This window comes from Melospiza georgiana, chromosome 2 (assembly GCF_028018845.1).
Source record: "Melospiza georgiana isolate bMelGeo1 chromosome 2, bMelGeo1.pri, whole genome shotgun sequence".
NCBI lineage: Eukaryota > Metazoa > Chordata > Aves > Passeriformes > Passerellidae > Melospiza > Melospiza georgiana.
This window is the reverse complement of record NC_080431.1, coordinates 81,713,768-81,738,550: the sequence shown is the minus strand read 5'-3', so window position 1 is coordinate 81,738,550 and position 24,783 is coordinate 81,713,768. Positions and strand designations below refer to the sequence as shown.

Here is a 24,783-nt window from a genome sequence, read left to right as displayed (position 1 = left end):
TGTGGTGGAGGCTACTTCCAGATACTTTGCTGAGTGTTAGGCTCACATGTCTGACTTGGGTACTCAAAGCTGAACTTCTAACTTGAGTTTCATGTGGATTTTTAGTTGCATCCCAGTTGTGGCTGACTGCTGTCTTTGTCTCAGGTTGTCTATTACTAGCAATTATGCAAAGGCCAGCAGTTCAGCTGGTCATTCTCCAGGCAGCACCTCAGGTGTAACAACCATACCTTGGCTGTTCATAAGTGACTTTGTCAGGGGGTGGTTGTTCACTTGCCTGGGTCTGGGTGATTCACAGGAGCACATTGTGCTCCATTTCCAGGTGGTTCTCAGACTCTTTATAGAAATGGCAGCCTTCATACAGCTCTGCCAGTTGTTTCACTTGAATCACAAGTTTCATCCATATCTGGACAAATATGAAATTATAATTATAGGGGCACCTGGAAACAGCTGCATTCAGACGTCTCTCTATCCTGACTTAGGCTGTTCTATTTCATTTTATTCTGTTCTTTTCCTTTGCTACTCCCAAAATAGACCCTCCTAGGAGGGATTACTAGGAGGAAGAGGAGGCACTGTAGGATGGTACATTTTGTTGGTAAAGTCAGTTGACATCTGTTATCCACATTATCTGCTGCTGAAATGGGCCAGCCTGCTGGGAATACAAGTGTTACAGATGGAGAGCTGGCTTGTGACACCACAGTGCACCCTCAGCTGAGGTAACTGAGGAGAGAGAGAGGCCAAAACTGGGCACCAAAAGGGGAAGGCTGGCTGTGCCTCTGTTTACCTTAATGACAGGGAAACAGATGTTATGGATGCTGTATAATGAACTGCTATTTGATGATCCCCTGGGAGGCCTGGAAGAAAAAACCATGGCCATGGGCACATGAACTCAGGGACTGATGGGAAGTATGTAAATGGTGATACAGAAGAGTAGCTTGGGATGCAGAGTCATCTTATAATGAGAGATATCCCCTGATCTAAGTTGGAAGAGGTGGAATTCCTACACTTTTGTCTCTGTTTGCTGTCACTGATGTTAGGGAAGAATCCTTGGAGAAAAGGTCTTTTAGGTATTGCAAAGTTGTTGTCTCTCCCTGGCTGCTGACACAGGCTGCCTTCTTGAAGCTTCCTTCTCGTTCTCTGATTTTCATCACTTGTGATGGGTCTGTACTAATGCAGTACTTGGGTGGCTGCTGACAGAGGCCAGCATGTGCTTTAAATGGAAGAGGTCTGTCCTGTGCCAACAGTCCTCTGATGGGAATTCTAATATCCTTAGGACATCAATTTGCCCTTTCTTGGGTGAAATTCCCTAGATTTACAAACCTGAGCAGGAAAGCACTTTCAAGTACAGGGCAAGCTTAAATCTGTATTATTAGAATACATATCTCACCTAACAGTTTGGATGTGAGGGTTCAGAACTGGCATTCATGTTTCACACTGGTGAAAGCTGCAGTTAATGGCCAATCATGGGATTCTCAGTCACTGTGAAGTGTTGTGACAACAAATCATCTGCATGTATCAAGGAAGATTCCCCATCTCTCTCTCAGCATGTCACATGTTGAAAAATTAAGAAGCACAGGAAAGGACCTTGTGAGAAATGAATTCATAAACCAGAAGCAGAGCTGCACTTGGGCACACAAATATGGTGGCTCAGAGACCTTTCTTTTAGCCATTGCTGTGTAGGTGGGATCAAGGAGGGGCAAAAGACCATCTCTAAGTGGCTCAGTCTCTCACTGTGAAGAGAGATGAGCAGGTGAACATTTGAAGGTGCTCGTGTGTGACTGTGAACAAAAGGGTGTAAGGGTCCCTCTGTTGTCAAGTGTAGCTTTGTGTACTCACACCACCCATCTGGTATGTGCAGCTTATTAAAGGTAGGTGAGCACACAGAAAGGCAAGCCTATGATTGTGAAAGCAAACAGAAACTTACGAATTAGAAGACCAGAGTAGGTCAGCAGGTCCTGAAGAATCACAGTTGACTGTGTTGAAACCTCGTGCATTCCCAGTACTTGAAAAAGATTTCAGGTGCCTCAGCACAGGTTATTAGAAACCTAATCCCTTTTAAAAACAAACTTTGTGGGAACCGTGCAGCACTGCTCTGTAGTAGGGTTGAAATACAGCAGTCTTTTTACTGTTTACATTTCAGACAGCCACGTCAGGAGATTGTGCAACTTATGGACCACCTTTCTCATTAACAGGGAAAAGGCAAAATATTTATTCTCATTTAATCTGATTAAATGAATGGAAAAATTACACTGGATGTTTCCATAAGGTTGAACTAAAATCTAGGTATTTCAGTGTTGCTTATCCTCATGTTAATCTTCTCGGGCTCTAACCTGTAGTGGAAGAAGACAGAAAATTAACATGAATGGAAGGAACAAAAACCAAGAAATCCCAGCTCCACCTCTGTACAGTTGTTGAACCAAACCTAATAATTATGTCCAGATTCTCTGCAAGTGTTGTGTGAGCACTGTGATTGCTACAGACGCTTCAGATTTGGCCTTTTGCTGTTGGAAGGGAACAACAACATGAGATGGAGTTCTTACACAGGCTTCAAGTAAATTAGGGGCTTGCTTTTATTGCACAAATTGAATGGTACAAAAATCTCAACCACACATTCAGGATGGACAGTCTGCTTAGGAATACTGAAGCCTTTCATGGGCAGCTTCCTGTGTGATATTTAATTCTGAGCGTGTTAAGAGAATATTTTTGAAATGTTTCAAGTATTGATGTGAAATAACTAAAGAAATTAAAGAGATAGGACTAAGTTTGGGCAGGTGATGCTTGATCAGTGATTTTCGCCTTTTGGGCTCTGCTAGGTGTGGCAAATTCGTGATCAAGTTTAATATTGCAGGGAGGTTCCTAGGTCTCAGTAGAGACCTAGCTCTGGTGATAACCATCTGGGAAAGGTGATAAAAACTTAAGACAATTCTCAGGGTGCCTCTGCAGTGACTTGACTTTCTGTTCTGGATGGCTGAACAAAACTATTTAACCAATAAAAGGCTTTAGCCCAGGTGTGTTGGTGTTTCATGTTTTGTGAGACTAAACCAACCAATCCAGAGCTCCTTGGTGTGTCTGAGATGGATATGGTTTTGAGTCCAGGAGACTTTGAGGGGAGGAATGTTCAAAGAGGCATCGGGCACAGTTGTTTGGGTAGCATGGGATGGCTGCAGCCAGCTTCAGTAGGAATTGTCAATCAGTTCACAAAAGGACACTGTGAAGAGAAGGGAGGTATGGCTGTGGTGGCAGCAGCTTTGATTAGCTGGATTAGACATGTGAGAGGAGAATACTGTGTAATTAATTTCTCTCCCTCTGTGCTTTGTCATGGAAGATGGCCCTGATCAGGACTTCTCTTGGGACTGGGGGTGTCTCACTAAAATGTGAACTGACTGGGTAAGTATTTCTCTTAGGTTTCAACATGGAGTGAGAGAAGTTAGTCTAAACTTCCTTCATGATGAGCTCCAGGTGGTAAATCCCTAAGGTGGAAGGCATTAAACTAGCTGTTTTTCTAGACTATAATTGTGTGTTACTTTGGGGATAGAATTCCACACTGGAAAAGGTAAGAAGATATTTAAACAGAAAAAAAAAGCTATACTTGATGTATACTGGGCAGTCCTAGAGCAGCAGTCAGAGGTACATGTCTGTGAAGTTTTTGAGAACTGACTGATGTGGTCACTTTTTCTCCAGAGGAGAGAGGAATGAGATACAGCTGGAATTTCTTTGCTGATTGGTTGGATAACAAGGCAGGCTTACTGATGTTTATGTTGAAAGAAAAAGATTATGTCAGTGTTACACATATGAAGCAAACGGGGCTTGTTCAGCTGAGGAGAGACTTCCATAGGGTTCCCTGTTTATCAGCTGTGTTGTAGAGTGCCTGAGCTCCTGGGAGTGAGGTGAACACCAGCCTAATGTTAAACATGTTGACTGCTGCTTTGTGAGAAATTCCAAGTAAGGCTTTCTTGTTGTCTGGGAAGACTTTACCCTTCTAAGACACTCTTATAAAGCATCCAAAGGAGAGCTACAAAGATGATGAAGGGCCTTCAGGGGAAGTGTGAGAAGTGGCTGAGGGCACTTGGTCTGTTCAGCCTGCAGGAGACAGAGGGGAGAACTCATTGCAGTCTGCAAGACCCTCATGAGGGGAAGAGGAGGGGCAGGCACTGATCTCTCGGTGACCAGTGACAGGACCCAAGGCAATGGCCTGAAGTTGTGTCAGGGAAGAGTTGAGTTAGGATATTCTTCACCCAGAGGGTGGCTGGGCACTGGAACAGGTTCCCCAGGGAAGTGATCAGAGCACCAAGCCTGACAGAGTTCAAAAAGTGTTTGGACAATGCTCTAGGGCACATGGTGTGACTCTCAGGATGCCCTGTGCAGAGCTGGGCCTCATCTTTCTGAGTCCCCTCCAACTCAGGATATTCTGTGATTCTTCATGTAGACTGAATCTGTAAGGCTACAGAAATGTGCTGTATAAAACTGTGTGTGCAGAGTTGTGTGTATTTGCACTTGTCACATTGAGGCTGCCCTATCTGTAAGACTCCTGTCCCTTATTAGACTTGCTGTCAGTGTCAATGGGTCACCAGTAAGACTTGGTTACAGATAGTGAAATATGTTAAAGAGAGGCTGATTTATTAGGGCTTAAATGTAATAAATCCAGCTGCCAGGAAGTTCAAGGATTTATTTAATGTGGAGACAGCAAGTGAAGGATTTGGGACAGGACTGAGGAGGCTTTGCTGTGAGTGCTTCTGCTGAGCTGAGCAGTTGTAATAACCTGCAGTCCCCTTGTAGTGAGTGCTTTGGTTAATGTCATCCAGTGTTTCCCTTCTCTTGTCACAGTAACCAAGTCAGCGTGCATCATTTGCATGAGCTTTGTTCAGGATGCTGCTGCTGAAGTGCAGAGTAGTTAAAACAAGTGTACTTTAATTTACAGCTGGTGTCACTGCATCCAGTGCTTACACTAACTATAAAGCTTTCGTGGGAGTGTAATCCGAAACCGTGGCCTGGGGCTTGGAGGAACTTCCTGGACTCCTGCTGCCATCCCTCCCTGGGGGAATCCTTCGGGGCGGTGCTGATAAATGTCACTGGCTAGCACAGGTGGAATACCACGTTAAGGATCTAAACATTTTGGTATGTTTATTTAAGTAAAATAACCTGTGGAGGTAGGAATGAATTCTGGAACTAAGGTTGTGAAACATCTTGAATCTGGACTAGTGTCCTCAGCTCAAAGGTTAAAGGATCAGCTAAAATATGGGGGAAGGGCACATGTTTTGGAGGCTGGTCTGCAACTGGGTCTGAGGACTGGGTGAGTGGGAACAGAACAGCAGCTGCTTTTGCTGCTATGCCACTCGTGCTGTCTAGATCTGCAATTATAGGTATGAAAGGTTTCTTTGGGTCAATGCAAGTAAATTTGGGGAGTTTCAATGTCACATCTAGAGCATATAAAGCCTCAGAAGAGTTGCTGTTGCTCTGGTCAGGTTTAGAGTATCCTGAAGTTCTCCTTTCTTTGGTAAGGGTGGTCCTTACTCTGAATGACATTTCTGCCATGTTTGGATGTAGCTTGTCCTCCTATTTCTTTTATAGGTTTCCAGAGGACCACTTCTCCCTGACTTCTAAGTGTAAATTTGATTAAATGTCAAACAGAACTTCACCTGAAGCACAAGGGAAATAGAAATAATAGCTACTGACTTGGCTCTTTTACTGTACTGCTGTCATGAGTTAAACAATTGAAAAGCCCACTGAACCCACACAGGCTCATTTCTGGCAGCATTCATGCAATTCTGTGCTTGCATCTTTGCTGCTGCAGGGATTGTCCCATTTGCCTGTTCAGTATCTGGATGATACATCATTTTGTTGCTCATGAGGTTTACCACCAGATGCTACCATAGATTCAAAAAGCATAATAAAGTATTTTCATGAGGGGTGGTGGGAAAGAGTTCCTATTATTTTCATTTGATTTTTAAAAGCAACATTTTTCTGAGTTGCTCTTCTTCCTTTCCCCACTTTTCAAACCACGTTATTCTGATGTAAAATGCATTTGGCATCAGAATCTTAAATTATTCATTTGTTGTGCTTTTGAAAACACCCATCTGTGTATTTCTGAAAAGGACAGTAAAGCTTGCTACTGCAACAGCCTACACTGGAAACAATGCTTGAGGCTCCCAACAGGAAGAGATCTCCAGGGTCGATGCTATGAGGTGTGTGTGAGAAATAAGACAACAAAGGATATTTGCTTTCACAGGCAGGAGAAGAGTTTCAGTTTCTGTTACTATTTCAATATTATGGGAAACTTCTTCAAGGCCACCAGTGTCTTTCCCTCCAATCAGCATGGCAAAAATCTCTATCTCCAGTTCAGCCTGCAAGCCTGCTGCCACCTGGGAGAGACAGAGAATGACTCACAGGTAAGGTGCAAGTTTCATACATGGTCCCCTTCAGCAGTCCTTGGAGCTGGAGGCTGATGCCCCAAGCCTGTCAATGTTAGAGGCATTTGGACAGTGTCTTTAATGCTATGCTTTAATTTTTGGCTAGCCCTGAAGTGGTCAGGCAGTTGGACTAGAGGGCCATTGTAGATCCCTTCCAAATGAAATAAAATATTCTATTCTACTCTGAAAAGAACATAAAGGTAAGGAGGTACAAAAGGGGCAGATGTGAGGAGAAAAGAATGGAAAGTATTCCAGCTATCTAGATGGATTTCTGTAGGGCCTTTGACACAGTCCTCTACACCATCCTTCTTTCTCAATTGGGGCCTTTAAAGATCCCTTCCAACCCATACCATCCTATGATTTCAAGTACTGCGTTGTGGCTAAGGCTCTGGACTAGGAGGTTTGATTTGCATTCTGGCACTGCCTCTGCATAAGTCATTGCTTCTTAATTCCATGCATTGGCAAGATATTGCCTGGTATTACATGGATGCCGTGGCCAGCACTATTTATTCAGAGATAGCGTGCAGGTAAAAAGAGAGACTGAACAAAAGCAGAAAGAATGAAAGCTTCCTGCTTAGTGAGATAATGTGCTATGGTGCTTTGCTACATAAAAAACTTAAGGTGGAGAACAGTTGGAAGCAGGACAAGAAAGGATTGGGGCAATAGTTTACTAGGGTCAAATCCTGAGGGTAGGAAGTTAAGGACAGGAAGTTAAGTCTAGGCATAAGACAGAGCAGATATAACAAACACCCTAAGCAGAAGGCAAAACTCAGAGACTGTTTGCTTTGAAAAAGCTCTCTATAACGTCACTGCTTGACCTGATGCTTTCCACTGAACTTAACATTTTTATCACTCTGCATTCTGGCACAGGCTGAGACTCAAGTGCATGGAGCGCTTAGCTGGAGGTGGCAGAGGGACTGTGGAAGACAGCATCCCTTCGAGTAACCTTAAACAAAACAGTGTATCCTGGCAGCTCTATTCCCAGACAGCTGCTGTCCCAGAAAGGTGCCCTAGCTAGCCTGAGGGCCAGCTGGGTCTAGAAAAAAACCCAAAAGCTCTCCTGTGCAACTTACAGGTCCTGGTGTGTACATCACTCTCAGTCCTGTGTATGGAGGAGGCTGCTTCACCCGAAACCTGTCAGAAAGAGAAGAGAATCAGTTTGCCAGAAACTGTTTAGGCAGGAGAAATCTCATCAAGGCTGCCTGCTCTTCCTCTGCTTTTTTAAATGACAGCAGAATTTCTTAGCTCATTCTTTCCATCATAATGTACAAGTTGGACTACAGCAATTCCTGGGCTTCTTGCCAAGGCTCAGGTTTCTAACAAAAAAAACCCCAAAGGAGCAGATGAATGGGCCAAAGTAAGCCTCCAAAGAGCTTGTTAACACTGCCTGGTCCTTATAAGAGAATGTGAAACAGCACCATTTTAAATCTGCACATTCAAAGGTAGCTGAAGTACAAACAGCTTCTTGGCAAACACCTGTGTGTTGCAGACCCAAAAGTTCATAACAATCTTTATTTAATGTTCTTTGATGTGATTCTATTGCAGGAAGCCTGATGCTGCTATGAATTTTGTGCAAATGATCTTTAATTAAATGGTACCAACTAAAGCAGAAGTTTTGTTTCCTCATTTCTTACTGATTGTTTCACATCTGAGATTCAGTCTTTTTGTGAATGCAACTTCCTACTGCTCAGATTTTTTTTTTAAAGATCATTAAATCAGGTATGACCTTTACTTTTGCATTGCTCTGGAACTGATCCTGCAGATTTCATTCCCCCCTTACCAGAATGCCCTTGCACCAGAAGCAAAGGCAGTAGAAGAGGCATTCCTAGGATATGGCTCCATCTTATGGAAAGCTCTGGCAGACCTATGAAGTGGCTGTGAGAATTCCTGTGCTTTCTCTGAGTGGTGGGTCCAGAGAAACTGTACTTAATTTTTGTCAGGATCTATTTGGAGACATAAAAACCAGGGTACTAAGAATTCAAACTAACCTTGAGAAGTTCACACCAACATTCTTCATGATTACAATGGTTGCATAGATGCAGCCTTCCTTTAGCACTCCAAATACCACCCTGGGTGGGATGAGATGGAATTTGGTAAGATCCTGTCTTGTTGCAAGAGAAGATGTGCTGACCTTTCCTGAAGCAGGATCTTCTATCTTTGCAAACAAAATATGAGACAAAGAGAAACTTGGTGGCCATTAAGTCAGGTAGAGAATTACTTAACCTATATTTAACCTCTGTTCACTCACCCTGAAGAATTACAAAAATACATCCTAATTGAGTAAAAACGTAAGCAGCACTTCGAATACTGTCTGGAAATTTATACTGGTTTGAGTTTTCAGATGCATGAAGCCCTTGAGGTGTCTCAGGGAAAATGGGGGAAGATCTGCTCTTTTGGAAACAGAGCTTTCAAGTAAGTGCCTGATGCAGAATGAGTTTTTCCTAGCAGTTGAGAGGAAAGGTACTTCTAGAATTGCCAGTAATCATATATAAATTGCAACGGCCATGTTACAGTAAATAGATTCAAAATACCTTCCAGCATTGCTCCAGGGTGAAGATTTTATGGAAAAGAGGTCACTCAGAGGACATGAATATTGACAAGAAAGATGTTATTTTTTACCTTTTTATTTGGTATGGTGTGTGGTTTTTTCCCCTGAAGGCATGGTGGTAATATTACTCTCTCTTTTCTTGTCTGTCCTGTAACATCCACCATCAGACTTGGAACTTTCTGTTGAAAGGCTGTCTCTTCTGCCCCCTCAGTCTTGTCTGGAAGGGAAAGATTTCCAAAAGCATGAAAAGTGACAGATGGATTGAAATTCATATTGCAAATATTGTGTCAGAAGTTATAAAAAGATAGCGAGCTGCTCCAACTACATTCTGGAAGGCAGGTGTACCTGTTGTGCTGCTGGAACCATCATCTTGTTTGGAAGGATACTGCAGGGGAAGGACAGATGAAAGGGATGATTCACTTGTGGTACCAAGAAATTCAGCTGCTAAAGGGAAAACAATGGAACACTGAGTCAAGTGCTTTTTATTATCAAAATCCTTTTCATAAACATGTGACAAACAACATCAGTCTTTAGCACTTTAATTTACACAGTCTTGGAAAGCTGCTACATAACCATGAGAGGCTGGGAAAATCTGCATGCAACATTTTGCTCTACTGGGCCACAGGGATCTCAAAAATGCCTATTGTGTGATTAGTCATTTCTTGTTCTCTGGCTAACTGAACTATAAGCCATAAAGGACTAAAAGAAAATCCTGCACGGGTCTTATGGCAATTGAAAATGAGAAAATATGGGAATTAGTGGGGCTCTGATAAAGTCCCACAGAGGAGTATTTTCCTGATATGAATCTTTGCTGTGTATGACTTTTAATCTCACTGTATAATTTCAATAACTTGTCAGGCTGCTTTTTAAACAGAACTGAAATATTCCTCTCAGATCTGAAAAGCTGAAGCTTAGATAATGATCCCTCTTTCCCTGCTTCCTGTCATGGAGTCACTGCCTTCCTCCTATGTCCTCCAGTCTATCTTTAGCCTGCATGTTTCCTAGTCCATATTGCTTTTGCACCAGTTCCCTCTTACCACTGAGTTTCAGAAATAAAACTCCCATATTTTTCCTACAGTCATACTAGTTATTTTCTAAACTTGGCTCCTTGGTTCTTGCTCACCCACCCCTAACTATTATTTATTCTATTCAAGTTTCTGGAGCATTTTTCATTGATCCAATTCTCATTCATAGCACAGTTCTTCAGCTTAGCATCCAAAGCTGATGGTTCTACATTCAATGATGTCTGCAAGGGCTTCTTCCTCCTGAAGAAGATACAAAACTGATGCCAGACAGTCGATTACCTCCACTGGGTTCTCTTATCAGCCTCATTGGCCAGGTCTCACTTGTTTCTTTTTGAAGTGGAGGAAGTTCCTTAGACATTGCTTCCAAATCAGGAAACTGGAGAAAAGGAAGAAAGAGGGCTTAGGTTTTGCAACTAAACACCTAGGAAAACCAGACAGCAAACACCCTCCTCCCCTCGCAGAAAAAGAAGGGAAAAAAATTTTAAAAAAGGAATGCAAAGGAAACAAATAAGCAGAAACAAAGTGGTGACTATAAAAGTGGTAGAAATAGTTACATCAGATTACAACCTACATTTCTGAGTATGCTTTATGCACTTACATCATTTACCAGTAGAAAAGCCCCCAAAATCACCTCTAAATTAGGAGTGTTTGTTTTACTTATTCCCTTTCTAATAAGCAAGGAGAGGGGTTTGAGGGGTAAGTAAAAAAATTCTGAGGTTGAGATTTGCCCTGAATCAGGCTCTCTCCAGAGTTTATGTAAGGAATTTTATAGAGTTTGTTATCAGTGAACATGTACCATCTTCATCTGCCATGGCTGTCTTTTGTAATGGTTTGTTGAGATAAATACCCAAAATTGTCTTTGGGAGCATGGGAGATACTAGTTGGCCTAACAGACTTCATCCAGTTTTCAGCTGCATTACCTTTTGTTGGTAGAAGGTTTTGCCAAATTCAGATTCAAAATACGGAGCATAAATATCATTTATCAGTGCTGCGAATAAAGCTTTCTGTTTATCCAGTTCTTCCCTAGGGATGTTTTTCACATTGTTGGTAAGGAAAAGAAAGAAAAAAAAGCATTATAACTGAGTTCATCTTGTTTTTCAGTATTGTGCATCAAGAAGTGGATTTGGTAAAGGCAAGTGGCATTTTCTTGTGTGGTTCATCACATGAAGTAATATTCTTGTAATTGGCAATTTTCTTGGAGGTGGATTAAGAATTGACTGGCCAGAATGCAGACAGACAGCGAGCTGCCTGCTATGAGGAGCTCCTCCTCAGAACATACTCCATTTCTCTGAACCTCATGGAACATGTCTGGGACTGCCACTGGTGTCTTTCCAACCTTCCAACAAACACTTCAAGCTGAACACAAAACTCATCTAATTTCATTATTTTATCACAGAAAGACTTGACGGCTCTGTGGATACAGAAGAAGCTGTTCAAACTTCTGAAGGTAAGGCTGACCAGAGTAAAGATCAGTCATATTTTCAGCTTGATATAGCCCAGTTTTACACTATTAGAATTTCACTGACTTGCAGCAGGGTCTAATATCAGCTATAAAATGATCAGTCTTAATCATATTGAGAGTTTAAACACTGGTTTTAGAGCCAGAATTGAACATGATGTTCTTGGGTGCTGACTGCTCAGATTTATATATTGAAATTATTTTTAATAGGATCCAAAACAGTGTGAAATGCTATATGAAAATGTAAGTCTGAAGTTCTAAAAGGCTTTTTTATCTCATGCAAATCAGAAATAATTAAGAAGCAATATGGAAAGCCTCACATGGAGTGCTGTGTCCACTTTTGACCTGTCTGGTGCACAAAAGGGCCACAAAGATGATTAAGGGTTTGGAAGACCTCTCATGTGAGTACAGGCTGAGAGAGCTGGGACAGTTTTGCCTAGAGAAGCTTTGAAGCACCACCATATGAGATGGTCTGGGGTTCTATTTGAGAAAATCAGCTTTTATTTGTGGAATACCTGAATCTTAACATAAAGCGCCAGCATTTGAAAATATTAATATACAGTATATTCTACACTAGTGGCAGAAGCTGAAAACAAAACAAAGGGCTTCTGACTTCAGCCTTGGTTTGCATTGAGCAAGTTAACAGTAATGCTGCTGCGTTTTGGGGAAAAAAAAAAGACGAAAGAGACTCAAACCACTTTTTCAGCATTTCTGTTGAGCAGAAAATACCCCATTATTTGTAAGCAAGCCATTGCACCATCACCCAAGACCTGGTGAAATCAGTAACATTCTTTACCAAAGCAGATTAAGATGACTCATAAAATAACTTGATCCTACTAATATTATTACCTGGTCTCTTCCAGTTTGCTTTTCCACTTGGAAAAAAAAACTCCATCCAGACTGAATCACCCAGAAGAAAAAAAGAGAGAGTAGTGGCAATGAGAAAACTAGTAGTCTTCTATAAATACAAAAAAATTTACAAGATAACCCTGGAAAGAAAATGCTTTTTGTGAGAGTATGTTATGTAAACACTTCAGGTGGCTTCTGACTCAGACTCATATGGTCTGCACAAAAGTGTTCGCTTATATCTGCATTTTTATTAGATCATTCAATCCAAGAAATATGCAAAGTCCTTTTCCAACAAACTTTGAATTATCTTTCAGATATGGAAAGAGAGCCATAGAGGGACAAAATAATCACAGGGCAAGACAGTAAAACGTTGCCATATGTATCTAGGGATCTAGATTCCAGCCCTTAATGACAGTCAGTAAAGCACTGTGTGCTTGGCTTCACCCTTTGTGTCGTTTCCATTTGCGCCAGTGCTTGCTGCTCTGTCCTACCTGTCCTGCTGTTCCTGTCTCTGTGCAACGCTTGCCTTCCTTGTGTGATCCAGGGCAGGAGGAGCCACTGCCTGCTCATACAGCTGGCTCACACGGGCTGCAAGGGGAAGGGCATTGATGAATGGGCTTGCTCTGCTGCACAGGGTTATGAAAAAAAAATCAAAGGATATTTTTAAATGCATCTTTCTGCCACGTTATGGAAACCTAACAGAATCTTTGTTACTGTGAGGGAAAAGGCAGAAAGAACTTCATTCCAAAATCAAGATCAGAGCATTAACAGATAAGAAATTGAATTCAATTTTGAAAGGAGAAGAAGCAGATTAGGTTCACACTCCCACCCTGTATTTCCTGACATATTTTTACGTCCTTTCAAGATACAAATACCTGTGAATAGGAAAAGTTGCTGACATTCAGCCACTCTCTAACTGGGGTGCTCTGAGGTCTTTATCTACAGCTGAAGAAAATAATGTGGGCTTTCAGGGACCCTTATTACATTTAGCTTGCTTAAGCTTGCTTGTGCTTAATTGAGGCTGTGAAGCAGCCATAATCAACATTCTCATGGAAGGAACTGCTAGTTCAATATATATAATGGAGAAATGCCAGCCTTTCCACATTTAATATTGTGACCAGCTCTGGGGCTTTATTAAAGAGTTGCCCAGTCCTCTGACATATTTTATAAAGTGTGTTGTTTTCTTTATACCTTGAAGCTAAATCATGGGTCCAAAGAAATTTCCTTGTCTAAAAACAATTTTCTGTGGCGAAATTTAGGAGATGTGAGTATTTGAGAGATATGATCCTCTTAGACTATGACAATATCTCTTAGTGTTCTGGGAATTACATGAGTTCAAACTTCAAAATGTGGGGGTTTTTTTGGTCAGCTTTTTCACCATAAAACATGACTTTATTTTTCAGCTTTTTCTATTTTTACCTGTTTCAAAGAGCTTTTCTTTCCCACTATCTTCTTCATTAGCACTAGATTAAAATTGCAGCTCCACTTAAGAGGAAGCTGTTCAGCAAGCATTTGTTGCAGCAGTTTCTGTTTATTTTGCACAGTATGACGTTTTTGACAAGTAGAAATATTCTTGACAAGGAAAATAACACTTTAAAGATGAGCATCACAAGGGGATAGAATGTAATGAATTTTTCTACAGAAAAGGGTTATGGGTTTTTATAAGAGATAACTTTTATTTGTACATCTTGATGTACAAATGTGAAGTGATGGTTTGAGATTAGATTTTGAAGTGTAATAAATAACTAGGATTTACTTAGTTGATTTGAAAAACTTGTCTGAAAAGTTGTTACTTGCATAAAAATAGCCAAGTATTGTCATAGTTCTTACAGCTAAGGAAACTCACTACATGAAAATGTCAAATACACATGCCTAAAACCAGGAATTATTTTTCAGATGTACAGGATCATTGATGCTAAGAGGTCCTAATCACCTTTGAGAGTTACACTAAGCATGTGCATAGTACATAGATGAATTCACCTTTATATTGCCTCTTTAAAAATAATAGTACAATACTTTCAAATTTATTATGATATTTTTTAATTAAAAATATTATATATTTTTAATTTTAAAAGTACAGGTGTTCAAATTTTTATTACCTTTATCACTGAGCTTTTCAGTTGACTTCTTCCAGTCAGGGAAGGACTGCAATGAAGAAGGAATAACTGTGACTACATGAGAAATAAAATTCACAACAACATCTTATTCAGAGGATTTATATTATAAACAATAATGCTATCTTGTTATCCCCATTCTTGCAGTCACATTGTCAGGTATTTCAGTGTGTCAGAAAACATATGCTGGGAAAAAACGATATGAAGTACAATTTCCCTGTTCTAAACAGGCATTTGACTCCTTCTTGATGACCCACTGCATAGATAGCTTTTTAATTTGGTTACTTTTTATTAGGTCAACTAAGCTAATTCCTAATCAAATTGAAATCCTTTGGCAAAAAAATCTGAAAAAGATATACTTATATTGTATTAAACTTAGACTCCCAACAAGTCAAATGGGAAATGTGTTCAGGAATTTGCAGGCTTTGTTACTGAGGAGATCTCATGTGGCTGGCTTACAGTAAAGTGAATGAGGGTTAAGAGGCTCTAAAATGTTTCCTTTATTCTCGTGCTGTCTCTGAAGCAGTTAACTGGAAAGCAGAGCTCCTGACCAGGCAGTCTGGGTTGTAACAGAGCTATTGGAGACTTGGGAGCAATGTGACACTGATTCCTGGATCACAGCAGGTGCTCACTGAGACTGCTGCAAACAAAAGAGTTTGTGAATGTGAAATCTGTAACTGGAAATGAAGGTGCTGAAGGTAGCCAGGACAATCAACAATAATTAGTCACTAGACAAGTTCACTGGATCTGAGCAGCATGTGAGGTTCAGCACCTGGGCCTCATTGCAGTAAATAAATGTCTGCCTAGAGGATAGATGCAGATGGAATTACTGACAGATCATTTCGCTGTCCCTTTTTCCAGAAAAGCTGTGATCCTCTTCTATTTACCCACCTTTCCCATTACCTTTTCCTCTCCTTTTTCTTTTTGTGCTCTAATTATCCATGAAAATTCACAGATTATATTTAAAAAAACAAAATGCTGCTCAGCAGTAATAACAATATTCCTCCAGACTGTTTTTGTATTTTCCCAAAAGCAGGGTTTAAATTCTTACTATGGAGGTGGCTGTGGTTGAAATAGAAGTCTCCCATGTGCAATGACAACAGACTGGAAACATTTTCACCCTGATGTTGGGGGATATTAAAAAAAGTAAATTACTGGAAAGTAATTTTGGTCTGTGTGTTTGGGAACATATCATTCAGTAGAACTCTTGAACTGTTTTGAGCATTGCTTCCCCAAATGGCAGCAGTGCCCAGCTGAATTCAGACCAGCTGAAGGCTGACTGTGGCTCTGCTTTACCATTAATCTACACCAGAACTGGATCTGTGCTGCTCTGACATTTGCTGGTTTATGAATGGATAATGTGCTTCAAGTCACACACTTCCAATGCAATACAAGGGTTTTGTTGAAAGAAATGCTTAAAAAATTTGATTTTCTCACTGTAACCTGTTCAAGGAGACTTGCAGCATTCTCCTTTTCCTCTTCTGTTCTTGGTTCTTTCACATTAATCTCTTCCAGCTCATTTTCCTGCTTTAAGATGTTCTCTATATATTCCTGGTGGAACAATGAAAAGGAAGAATAAAGATGCAGATGTAGGCTTAAAATAGATATTTACATTGACACAATCATTCCAGCTGCTACAGACAAGAAGCACATTTCCCATATCTCTTTAAATCAGTTGGATAGGAAAAAGGGTTTTAAACACACCACTCTGCCAGAAAGCTACATGCAGTACAGAACTTTACTAACAGACAGGTTTGTAGAAACAAATGTTTCCCACACCAGTTCTTTTTCACTTGTTTATATCTCTTTAATCTTATAGGAGATGGAGAAAGGAAGAATATTTTCCTTAGATCTTGATTTTGCTCTGACAAAGTGAAGGTGAGGCTAATGATTTAAGACACTTCATTCTGGGAAAAAAAGGAATTAATTAAATATTGATTTATGAGCAATGAGAGTATTTTCATTGCACATTTATGCAATTGTTGCAACTTGTTTTTCAGTGCTAGTAATTGCAGTTCTTCCTTCTCAGTGTAATAAACAGCATTCAACTTTCTCTAAAAATCAACAATATATCTGGGTGACGAATAGACTTCCCTTGCCATTTTGGTGTGGAACTTTTCTTTATACTGTTTGCCTTTGAAAGATCAGTATGCAAATTAAAGAATAATTTTAATATATTTATAGACTGAAAAACTGGTAACATTTCATTCTGATAGACTTGAATATCCCAAACATGTCTGGGCTGGCCAGCTGTCAGTGTTTTTCTATTGCAAGCATGTTTTCTTTGAAATGTAATGTGGGTAAAAAAAAAATTATATAAATGGCTACAATATATTACTACCTTCACACATGTCATATGCTCTTAACTTACAAATTCAGTCTGCAATGCCATTATCAAAATAGTTTAAATGAATAAATTACAGGACACATATATTTTGTTATTCTCTAATTCCTAAATAATAATGGGGTTTTGACTCTAAAATCTCTTCTAAGAGCATCTTCACAACGTGAATTAAATAAAGGAATGTTTTACACCAACACTGAGAAGGGCAAACCTGCTCACCTTTGGACACCATCTCAGAACACTGGCACAGGAGGTCTAGCTTGCACCCTGCTATGAGCAAGTCACTAATGATGGATGACCACAAACCTTGTCAGAAGGTTACAAAGCTATTTCCTAGACATGGATAGAGTAACAAACTCAGACTGAAACCTGGAAATGTTCTACATTGATTTATGAAAAAAATACAGAAACCAAGACCAGAGTGTGTCTCAGTGACCAAGTTACTTGCAGAATTATGGTGAGCTAGAAATTCTTGTTCAGCTTCATAGATTTAAATTCTTAAGGCTTTTTGAAGGAAAACAAACCTTAAGCAAAATAAAAGTGAAGTAAGAGATATCAATATTGACAGCAAGGAAATTATATGTTAGAGTAGTGTCTGTCATGCATGCTGGATTGGATCTCATGTATTTGCTTGGAAAACTAGGTTGCATAAGAGTTAAATGAAACAATTGAACTTTTTCAGGAAAACACAGTACCTGTCTATGTATGAAATAATTGTTCTTTAAGCATAGTAGATTTTTCTCAGGTATATACTTCACATTTATCACACCCAATTCATCTACTTGTTTGTTCTCTTTTGCTTACTGGAAGAATGAATAAAGTGGTTGAACTACCTTGAGGGAAAGATGCAGTTTTTCCCTTAGTTCCTCACAGAGTGGCTTATACTGGAATAGCTGGCGGATCTGCAGTTTTTTGGGACATTTTCGCACAGGGGCTGGTAAGGACACACGAGCTTCTCCGATGCTGAGACCCCTCCAGGCATACCTTCTCACCAGGGGACCTTTGACCTCCCTCTGAACAGAGAGGAGCAAACAAAAAGAGCAAAACCCAAAAATGCACCTATTGGCAATATGTCTCAGTTGAAAGGCGTGTCATAGACCTAGACAATAAAGCCAGTAGATTCCTGGGAACAATTAATCTACACTAAAACATCTTCATTTGGTAAGACAAACTCCCCTTAAAATTGCTTTATCCCCTCACTAAGTGTAAAAAAATGGGACCATACATTTCCTGACACAGCCTACCATTTGCTCTGTCTGCTTAATAAACTGAGTTTAACATTCTCACTGTTTAGAGCTTCATTTCCCCACAGAGACAAACATCTATTGCTTTAACATGAAAATACAGTTTTGAAACAATTATACCTCAGGAGGAGAAGATTCTTTCTGAGTCTCTGTCTGTAGATATGGAGGAACAATACTCTCTGGTTCTTTCTTCATTACCCAGGGGGATGATTCAGCCATAGGCCGAAGGACAGTAATACTTAAAACACCTGGTTAAAAGACAAATTTTGCTAAGAACCAGTTCAAATTAAAAAACAAAAAAGTGTCTCAGACTTACAGAAAAAAACTACCTATCTAAAAACACCTTATTACTAACAGATAAAAGTCCTTGCATCCATGGCTACAGATAATATCAGATCACTGCGTTGATTATAGAATAGTGGTACAAGTTCAGATTACTCAGCCCATTTGTAACAATAACTTGCTTATGCTACTTGCTTTGATTCTTGGTTAACAGCTCAGTTGTATAGTGTGGGGAGTAGCCCAAACAAGGAAGAGCACAGCATTGACCCATGTGTACTGAATACTAATCTCAGAAGTAGTACAACATATTCAGAACATGCATAATTCTTCATTGTACATTATACTTCATGCCCTGATCACTGGATGGATTCCATTAGAGATTATTTATTTGTATTGTTTGCATAAATTTTGATGTTCTTCAAAATAGTTTTTCCAGCCCAACCCAAAAATTACTTAATCTACTATGATCTATCCCACAGGCGACCTTCAAAATGGGTATCACCACTGAGGTACTTTGTCATAATGATACAAAATTGTGAAACTTTGCTGTAAAGGCAAATAGACCCAGTACTGTGAAAGGTGGAGCAGGAAGTCAGATGTGCTACTATTACAAATGATTGCTGGCTGTAAGTAAATTTTTTTTTACTGGGATTTTGACTGGGTATGTATGCTCTCCATCTTTCTGATCTTTTCACCTTCTGCATTTTTCTGGCTCCCTCCATGTCCCTTCTTTTTTCTTTTTTCCCATGGCAGAATGGCTTCATTTGGTTTCTGCAATGGGGAACCAGTCATTTGTGTGAATAAAAGTACATTTAAAAATGTGCCACGCTTTATAAGAGTAGTAAGTGGGAAACCTGTTTTATGTCATATGCTTATGACATAAATCTATGAGAAATTTGTCTTAGGACATTATGGCTTGAAGCAAATTTCTGTCATCATCCCCTCATATTCAGGGGAACCATACTTTCCTCTTTTTAAAGATTTTTTTTTTTGTTAGCAACTACCTGTTGCTGCAGTGTCTTTTGTAGAAACACAGCAGATCCAATTACCTTTTCAACAAGCAACAATTCCAGGACATAATTTCTTGCATTGCTACTACGATGTGGTTATTACCATGTAGTATTGGCTATTCCAGTCACATTTTTTCAGCTTTTTAATATGTATCCTTTCCAAAAGATAGCCTGAAGGTCAACAACAGGGCATCACTCTCCTCATTGCTACATCATTAATGGAGACTGTGATACATTCAAGTTTTTTAAATTATAAACACAAAGAATATATTTAGTTGGCAATTGCTTTTATTTGTGTGACTGAGAGTGGATAAAGATATGCCATTTGTTAGTTCACTTATCCCTTAACAGTGTCCTTCAGTTAATTCTCTGTTTCTCAGAGTTTTCCCCCAAACTCATTTCTTCCACTCCTAGAAGGTGTGGATCCTTATTTACAAGGGTAAAAACATTTCCTGCCCAAATAAGAGTTTTGAAACTTTTCAATTCTTTCTATTAGTAGTCTGTCAGAGAAGAAACATTTTCTACCTGGCTGTTCTTGTACAGGATCCTGCAAGACTGCAGTGGCAGGATCACTGCAGGCCTCAGCCATATACTCGCGTACATCCTTTGTTCGCAGGAGCTCCGTTCCAGAACCATCCTCAGAGATGATGAAAAACCTGCACAGCCAAACACACACATGGGGCTCTATCAAGAGAGCAGAACTCCAGCATGATGGCATCAAATGTGCAAATGCAGAGTACTGAACAAAGGCAGCATGAATCCATGAGCCCTGTAAAATACTACGAAGAAAAGAAAGTGTTAACCTATGAATGCAATGCATTTTACCTGGGGACATGCTCATTATCAGTGATAGGTTTGTTAACATCATCTGCTGCTGAGCTCCTGTCCTCCTTGTCATCAGAGCCACTGCTGGGAATGCACACATCTGTGCTGCCATCAGCCAGGACCTATAGCAGAAATTATGTGAAATTACTTGAATTAAAAGATCCTTTTAAAACAGTGACTTGCTGGAGAACTTTAACATAGCCTAGTCCAGTGAAAGAGACAGAAAAACACATTTCACAATGAGCAATTGGAAAAAGAAATAAAGAGGAAAACTGAAAAGACAGTAAAACCCCAACAACATTTCTCAAAAGACATGCTGTATCATAAATACTAATATCACATGCTGGTATTTAATAAATTCCCAAGGACTGTTACACAAAAATACTCACTCACTGGTCAAGACAGGTAACTGTAATACTCAAGACAGACATTGATGTATACCTACGGAGAGAGCTTCTACAGTATTTTCCTTCTTGAAAACACTATGTGCTTATGAACTAAGGTAACATTAACATATTCAAACAAGATAACTAACAATGACCTAAAAAGGAATACTAATGCCTTTTTCAAGATGCAATTTAAATAAGGGTGATTCAAAGCACAGTCCATTAACTGAATCTGACATACCTAGTTTTTAATCCTCACTTGCAGAGCTGATTATTTGCTATAGTACAAATCATGCTAATTAAAGGTGAGCTAAATTGTACACCATGTGTTTTGTTTCAGTCTCTCTAAAGAGGGATAAATATAAAAAAATAATATCCATCACATAGTCAAGAAGATATCAGAAACCTGATTCTGGCTACTTTAAATATTACAAGGTTACAATTTGACTTTGAGAGAAGTTTATAATAGAATGTAGAAACTTGTTTTCTTCCATGTATTTTACCTTGAAAGTATTTCCTTCAGGATCCATCATCTCACAAATAGTGCTGGAAGTGTGTTTCATAATGTATTTCCCTGCTTGTTTCTCTTCTTCCTTGCTGCAGAAATCATAAACTTCATGGCTGTAAACTGCTGAGCAATCTTCATCAAAGAAAAGAAAGCCTCCCTTGCTGGGTAAAACCTATGACAGCAAAAAGGGAAGAGGTTCAATCCTCAAAGGGGAAAATTCTAATTTAAAGATACTGTGAAAATGAAGAACAGATACAAATCAAGAGGACAGCTTTCAGACATTCAATATTGAATCATCCACTTTAGAGGAATCAAAGGGGAGAAAGAAGGAATATGAGGTCCTAGAGGTAGGCTGATCTGAGTCTCTGTGATATTTAACTTCAGGAAATTTGAGACTGTGATTTAAATACACTGTACATTTGTGAGTAAGTATCTAAACATTGGCAGAGTATGAAAGAGATAGAGTAATAGGGATTAGTGAAGACTACAGAGAAGGGAGGTAATGAAGATGAGAGCTGCTAATGGCAGGGAACTTGGAACACAAAGATTAAACATCACTGTCACAAACTAAAAATAATTCCCACCTGATATGTTCCCTGTGGCTTTGCTACAATAGATGTCCCATCTCCAAAGACAGTACAACAGGTACCATCCTCCCAATTTGCTATAACAGTAGCAAACTCAGGATGCTCTACTCGTGTACCTTTGCACTTTTTTGCGATAGCTTCTGAGGGTTCATCTAAGAGTTAATGCAGAACAATGAGACAGGAGCACAAGAATCATGGAAATGTCTTAGGATTCAATTTGCTTTTTCTCTCATAGTGCTGGATCTTTATCTTTTCAGTGCAAGACCTTCATAAACTTCATAGCATCCTTTATCACATATTTTTATGTTATGTAAATAATATGCACTGGACTTTGAATTCAATATAGGAAAACTCAACAGTAAAAAATATCTGTAACCATCTGTAGCTGGCCAGGAAAGTACACTCTAATGTACCAAGTATGGTACTAACCATAATGATCTTCATATTTGCAATATACAAGTTGGATCACTGAAATTCTTTGTGTCTGTAATACAAACTCTAAAATGTGAAGAAATTCCTATTCAGCAACACAAATCTTGGAAAACAAATGATAACAGGCATGTTAATCTGGTTACTGCCTTTCTATTTAAGAGATAGGTCAGTTCAAGAGATTTTGACTTTTGAAATCCCACAGGGAGATGTCCCTGAACATTTTCTGCTAAATCAATAATGGTCTTTCCCTCCACTGTGTTTGAACAGTCCAGATGCCCACACAGTAAATGTCCCCTTCATTTTAGTTAAGGAGGACAGGACTTGTCTTGCAAATGAAGCAGTCATACAGAATACACCACCAGCCAGAAGAGTCACAGATGATCTTTAGCCCGACTTATTTCAGGCAAATACAAGTTTCACTATTCTTGGCAGGCCATTTTCCACAGCCATATTCAGATATTTAGTATCTCCAAGGCTGGTGAGTCCATGGCTTCACTGGGGAATGTAAGGATTGGTCCTTTCATACCACTTCAGTTAAAACTCAAAGGTTCCTTGTTATTGTTAGGGCAGGGGAGAGAGGGCAATGAACACACTAAAACCCTGGCACTGTGGTCTCATGGGGAAGGAGGACCATATAGGTACGAAAGAAGGAGATTAAATTACTTGCAACAGTATAATTTTTGCACTGAATATACTGCTGAAAGAAAGCAAACAAACTAAGCCTAGACTGCACTAGTGGATCTATTATCTAGGCTAGTGGTATAAGCCACCTTTAGTATATATTTGGACAATTTTCTGCTTCATAAAATATTAAGTGCAAGAAAAGTAAGTGCTCCCCTTTAGATATTACCTGCTTCCACACTACTCTCTGGTACAGAAAGGTCTTCACATTTTTCATAAAAAGATGTGATCCTGGTACCATCAGCATGTTCTACTACTTTGTTACCATCTGGCTTTTCAACAATTATCACTTCATCTTCTCGTACAGTCATAATCTGAAAGAAAGAAGGACTACTCATTTACAGTGGCCCTGTGATACTTTTGACAGCAGCAACAACAATACAAGGGATCAGGACTGAAGCTATAAAGAAGGTTGCCTACCACATTGTCATCTACTTGAGAGACAGAGGAACCACATTTTCTTCAAAATCTAAAACTACTGCATTTCTAACAGTGCAGTAACACAACCGGTAGGATGTTTTAAAAGAATAAATCCTACAACTTATGATTGCTAGCCCTGTCTCTTATCTTATAGACAGTGCTACAGTAACACCAAAGCAGTTAATACCATTCCATCAGCTGGGTTCGTGGCCTGATACATTAAGAGAGGCTTCAGATCCATTCTTGTGGCACCCTCTGTGCCCACTAGAATGCCTAATGGAGTTGTTGTTATCCAGGTTCCTGCCTTAGGTTGTATAGAAATGGGCTTTTCAAACTCATCAGACTTCTGAGACGGTAGTGATGTCTTGTCACTGCCTTTTCCTGCAGAAACAAAAATTTCTGTATCAGACTTGATGTTCTCTAAGGCAAAAAACAAAACCAGTAAAGTTCAGTTTGTGAACATTGCTTTTGACAGAATTGCAAAATGAACTATTTAACAGGCTAGAAGAAAATTACAACTCCTGCTACTCAAAGACATGATCTTGAACTAGGCTTATCTAATGTACTTCCTTACAGAAAAAGTAAATAGCATGCTAATGCCATCAATCCTATGGTGCATCAGAAGAAAAGGATCTCATTATGAAAGGCAACTGGAGAGATCTTACTAGGAATGTTCTAGAGAACTCTAGAACCCGTAGTAGAACTAGAGAACTCTAGTCTCCCGTATTCAGGAAAAATAGACAAAGTGTATGCAAAAGACAAGAGTGTAGTCCAGAGAGCAGGCAGAAAGACTTAGAGCAATTATCTAGCAAAAAAGCACCCCTGAGGCCAAAAAGAGATGAAACTCTTTACTAGAAATTTGTCAAGAATAAGCAGGGGAGAAGGTGAAAAAGTGATCATAAATAAAGAACAAGAAATAAAGGACATACACTAGTCAGAGATACTGAGTGTTCATATTAGAAAACGGTTTGTCAGAGTTGTTCTTCTTTGCAGGTATCTAAAGGAATATCCTAAGAAAAAGGACTGGACTTGACTCAAAAAGTCTTTTATTGAGACACCTTTCTCTTTGGCAGCAATTTTTATTCACCCATGTCAAATAAATTTTATGTTAATACGACAGGTCAGAATTATTCTGTGTACTAAGTAATACTGACAGTGATCTTGGACTACACTCTGAGGTATGAAGTAAACATTATTTCCTTCTTTCTCAGTCAAAATACAATAAGAATGGCTATATTACCACCAAGCATATGTCCATACAACCAATTGATAATGACCAATAGTAGGTTCCTTGGAATACATGGAGTGAGAAAGAAAAATTTATCCTCTGTGAGAGAAACATTTCTTAATACAAAGACTAAAAACTGTAAGAAAAAAGTAAGGACTTAACACTACTGTAGTTACAAGGATTTATTTTAAAAGACGTTGTGTTCACTCTGCTACCAATGAAGTTCTTACACAACCTTTTACTTATTAGAGTCCTACCATGTTAGAAGAAAAATAAATTTGGAGTAGGAGAGAGATGATTTGCTATGAAGGTAACATAGCAGTGTGCAGCAGCTGAGTACAGACAGAATTGCATTTTCACATTGTCAGAATTTTCAGACTAAAGATATATGCTCTTTATTAAGTATCATCAGCCCTACTAACTTTATACCTGTCCAA

At 39.4% G+C, this 24,783-nt stretch overlaps 1 protein-coding gene across 1 annotated transcript in view; it reads right to left on the bottom strand.

The window, feature by feature from the left end:
- Nucleotides 1-1,683: 1,683 nt before the first annotated feature.
- Nucleotides 1,684-24,783, bottom strand: part of SPAG17 (sperm associated antigen 17) — an 89,483-nt gene continuing 66,383 nt past the window's right edge. Inside the window, exons 28-48 of the mRNA XM_058045819.1 lie at nucleotides 23,306-23,499; nucleotides 22,868-23,012; nucleotides 21,583-21,725; nucleotides 20,994-21,170; nucleotides 20,105-20,226; nucleotides 19,805-19,935; nucleotides 18,108-18,235; nucleotides 17,577-17,756; nucleotides 15,837-15,950; nucleotides 14,385-14,430; nucleotides 12,777-12,873; nucleotides 12,286-12,336; nucleotides 10,898-11,000; nucleotides 10,257-10,353; nucleotides 9,298-9,396; nucleotides 9,024-9,169; nucleotides 8,393-8,559; nucleotides 7,478-7,538; nucleotides 6,203-6,356; nucleotides 4,942-5,070; nucleotides 1,684-2,327 (exon numbers count right to left, since the gene is read on the bottom strand). Coding sequence (XP_057901802.1) covers nucleotides 4,943-5,070; nucleotides 6,203-6,356; nucleotides 7,478-7,538; nucleotides 8,393-8,559; nucleotides 9,024-9,169; nucleotides 9,298-9,396; nucleotides 10,257-10,353; nucleotides 10,898-11,000; nucleotides 12,286-12,336; nucleotides 12,777-12,873; nucleotides 14,385-14,430; nucleotides 15,837-15,950; nucleotides 17,577-17,756; nucleotides 18,108-18,235; nucleotides 19,805-19,935; nucleotides 20,105-20,226; nucleotides 20,994-21,170; nucleotides 21,583-21,725; nucleotides 22,868-23,012; nucleotides 23,306-23,499 — 2,483 coding nt within the window. The 3' untranslated portion in view covers nucleotides 1,684-2,327; nucleotide 4,942. The remainder of the gene's footprint in view (nucleotides 2,328-4,941; nucleotides 5,071-6,202; nucleotides 6,357-7,477; nucleotides 7,539-8,392; nucleotides 8,560-9,023; nucleotides 9,170-9,297; nucleotides 9,397-10,256; nucleotides 10,354-10,897; nucleotides 11,001-12,285; nucleotides 12,337-12,776; nucleotides 12,874-14,384; nucleotides 14,431-15,836; nucleotides 15,951-17,576; nucleotides 17,757-18,107; nucleotides 18,236-19,804; nucleotides 19,936-20,104; nucleotides 20,227-20,993; nucleotides 21,171-21,582; nucleotides 21,726-22,867; nucleotides 23,013-23,305; nucleotides 23,500-24,783) is intronic.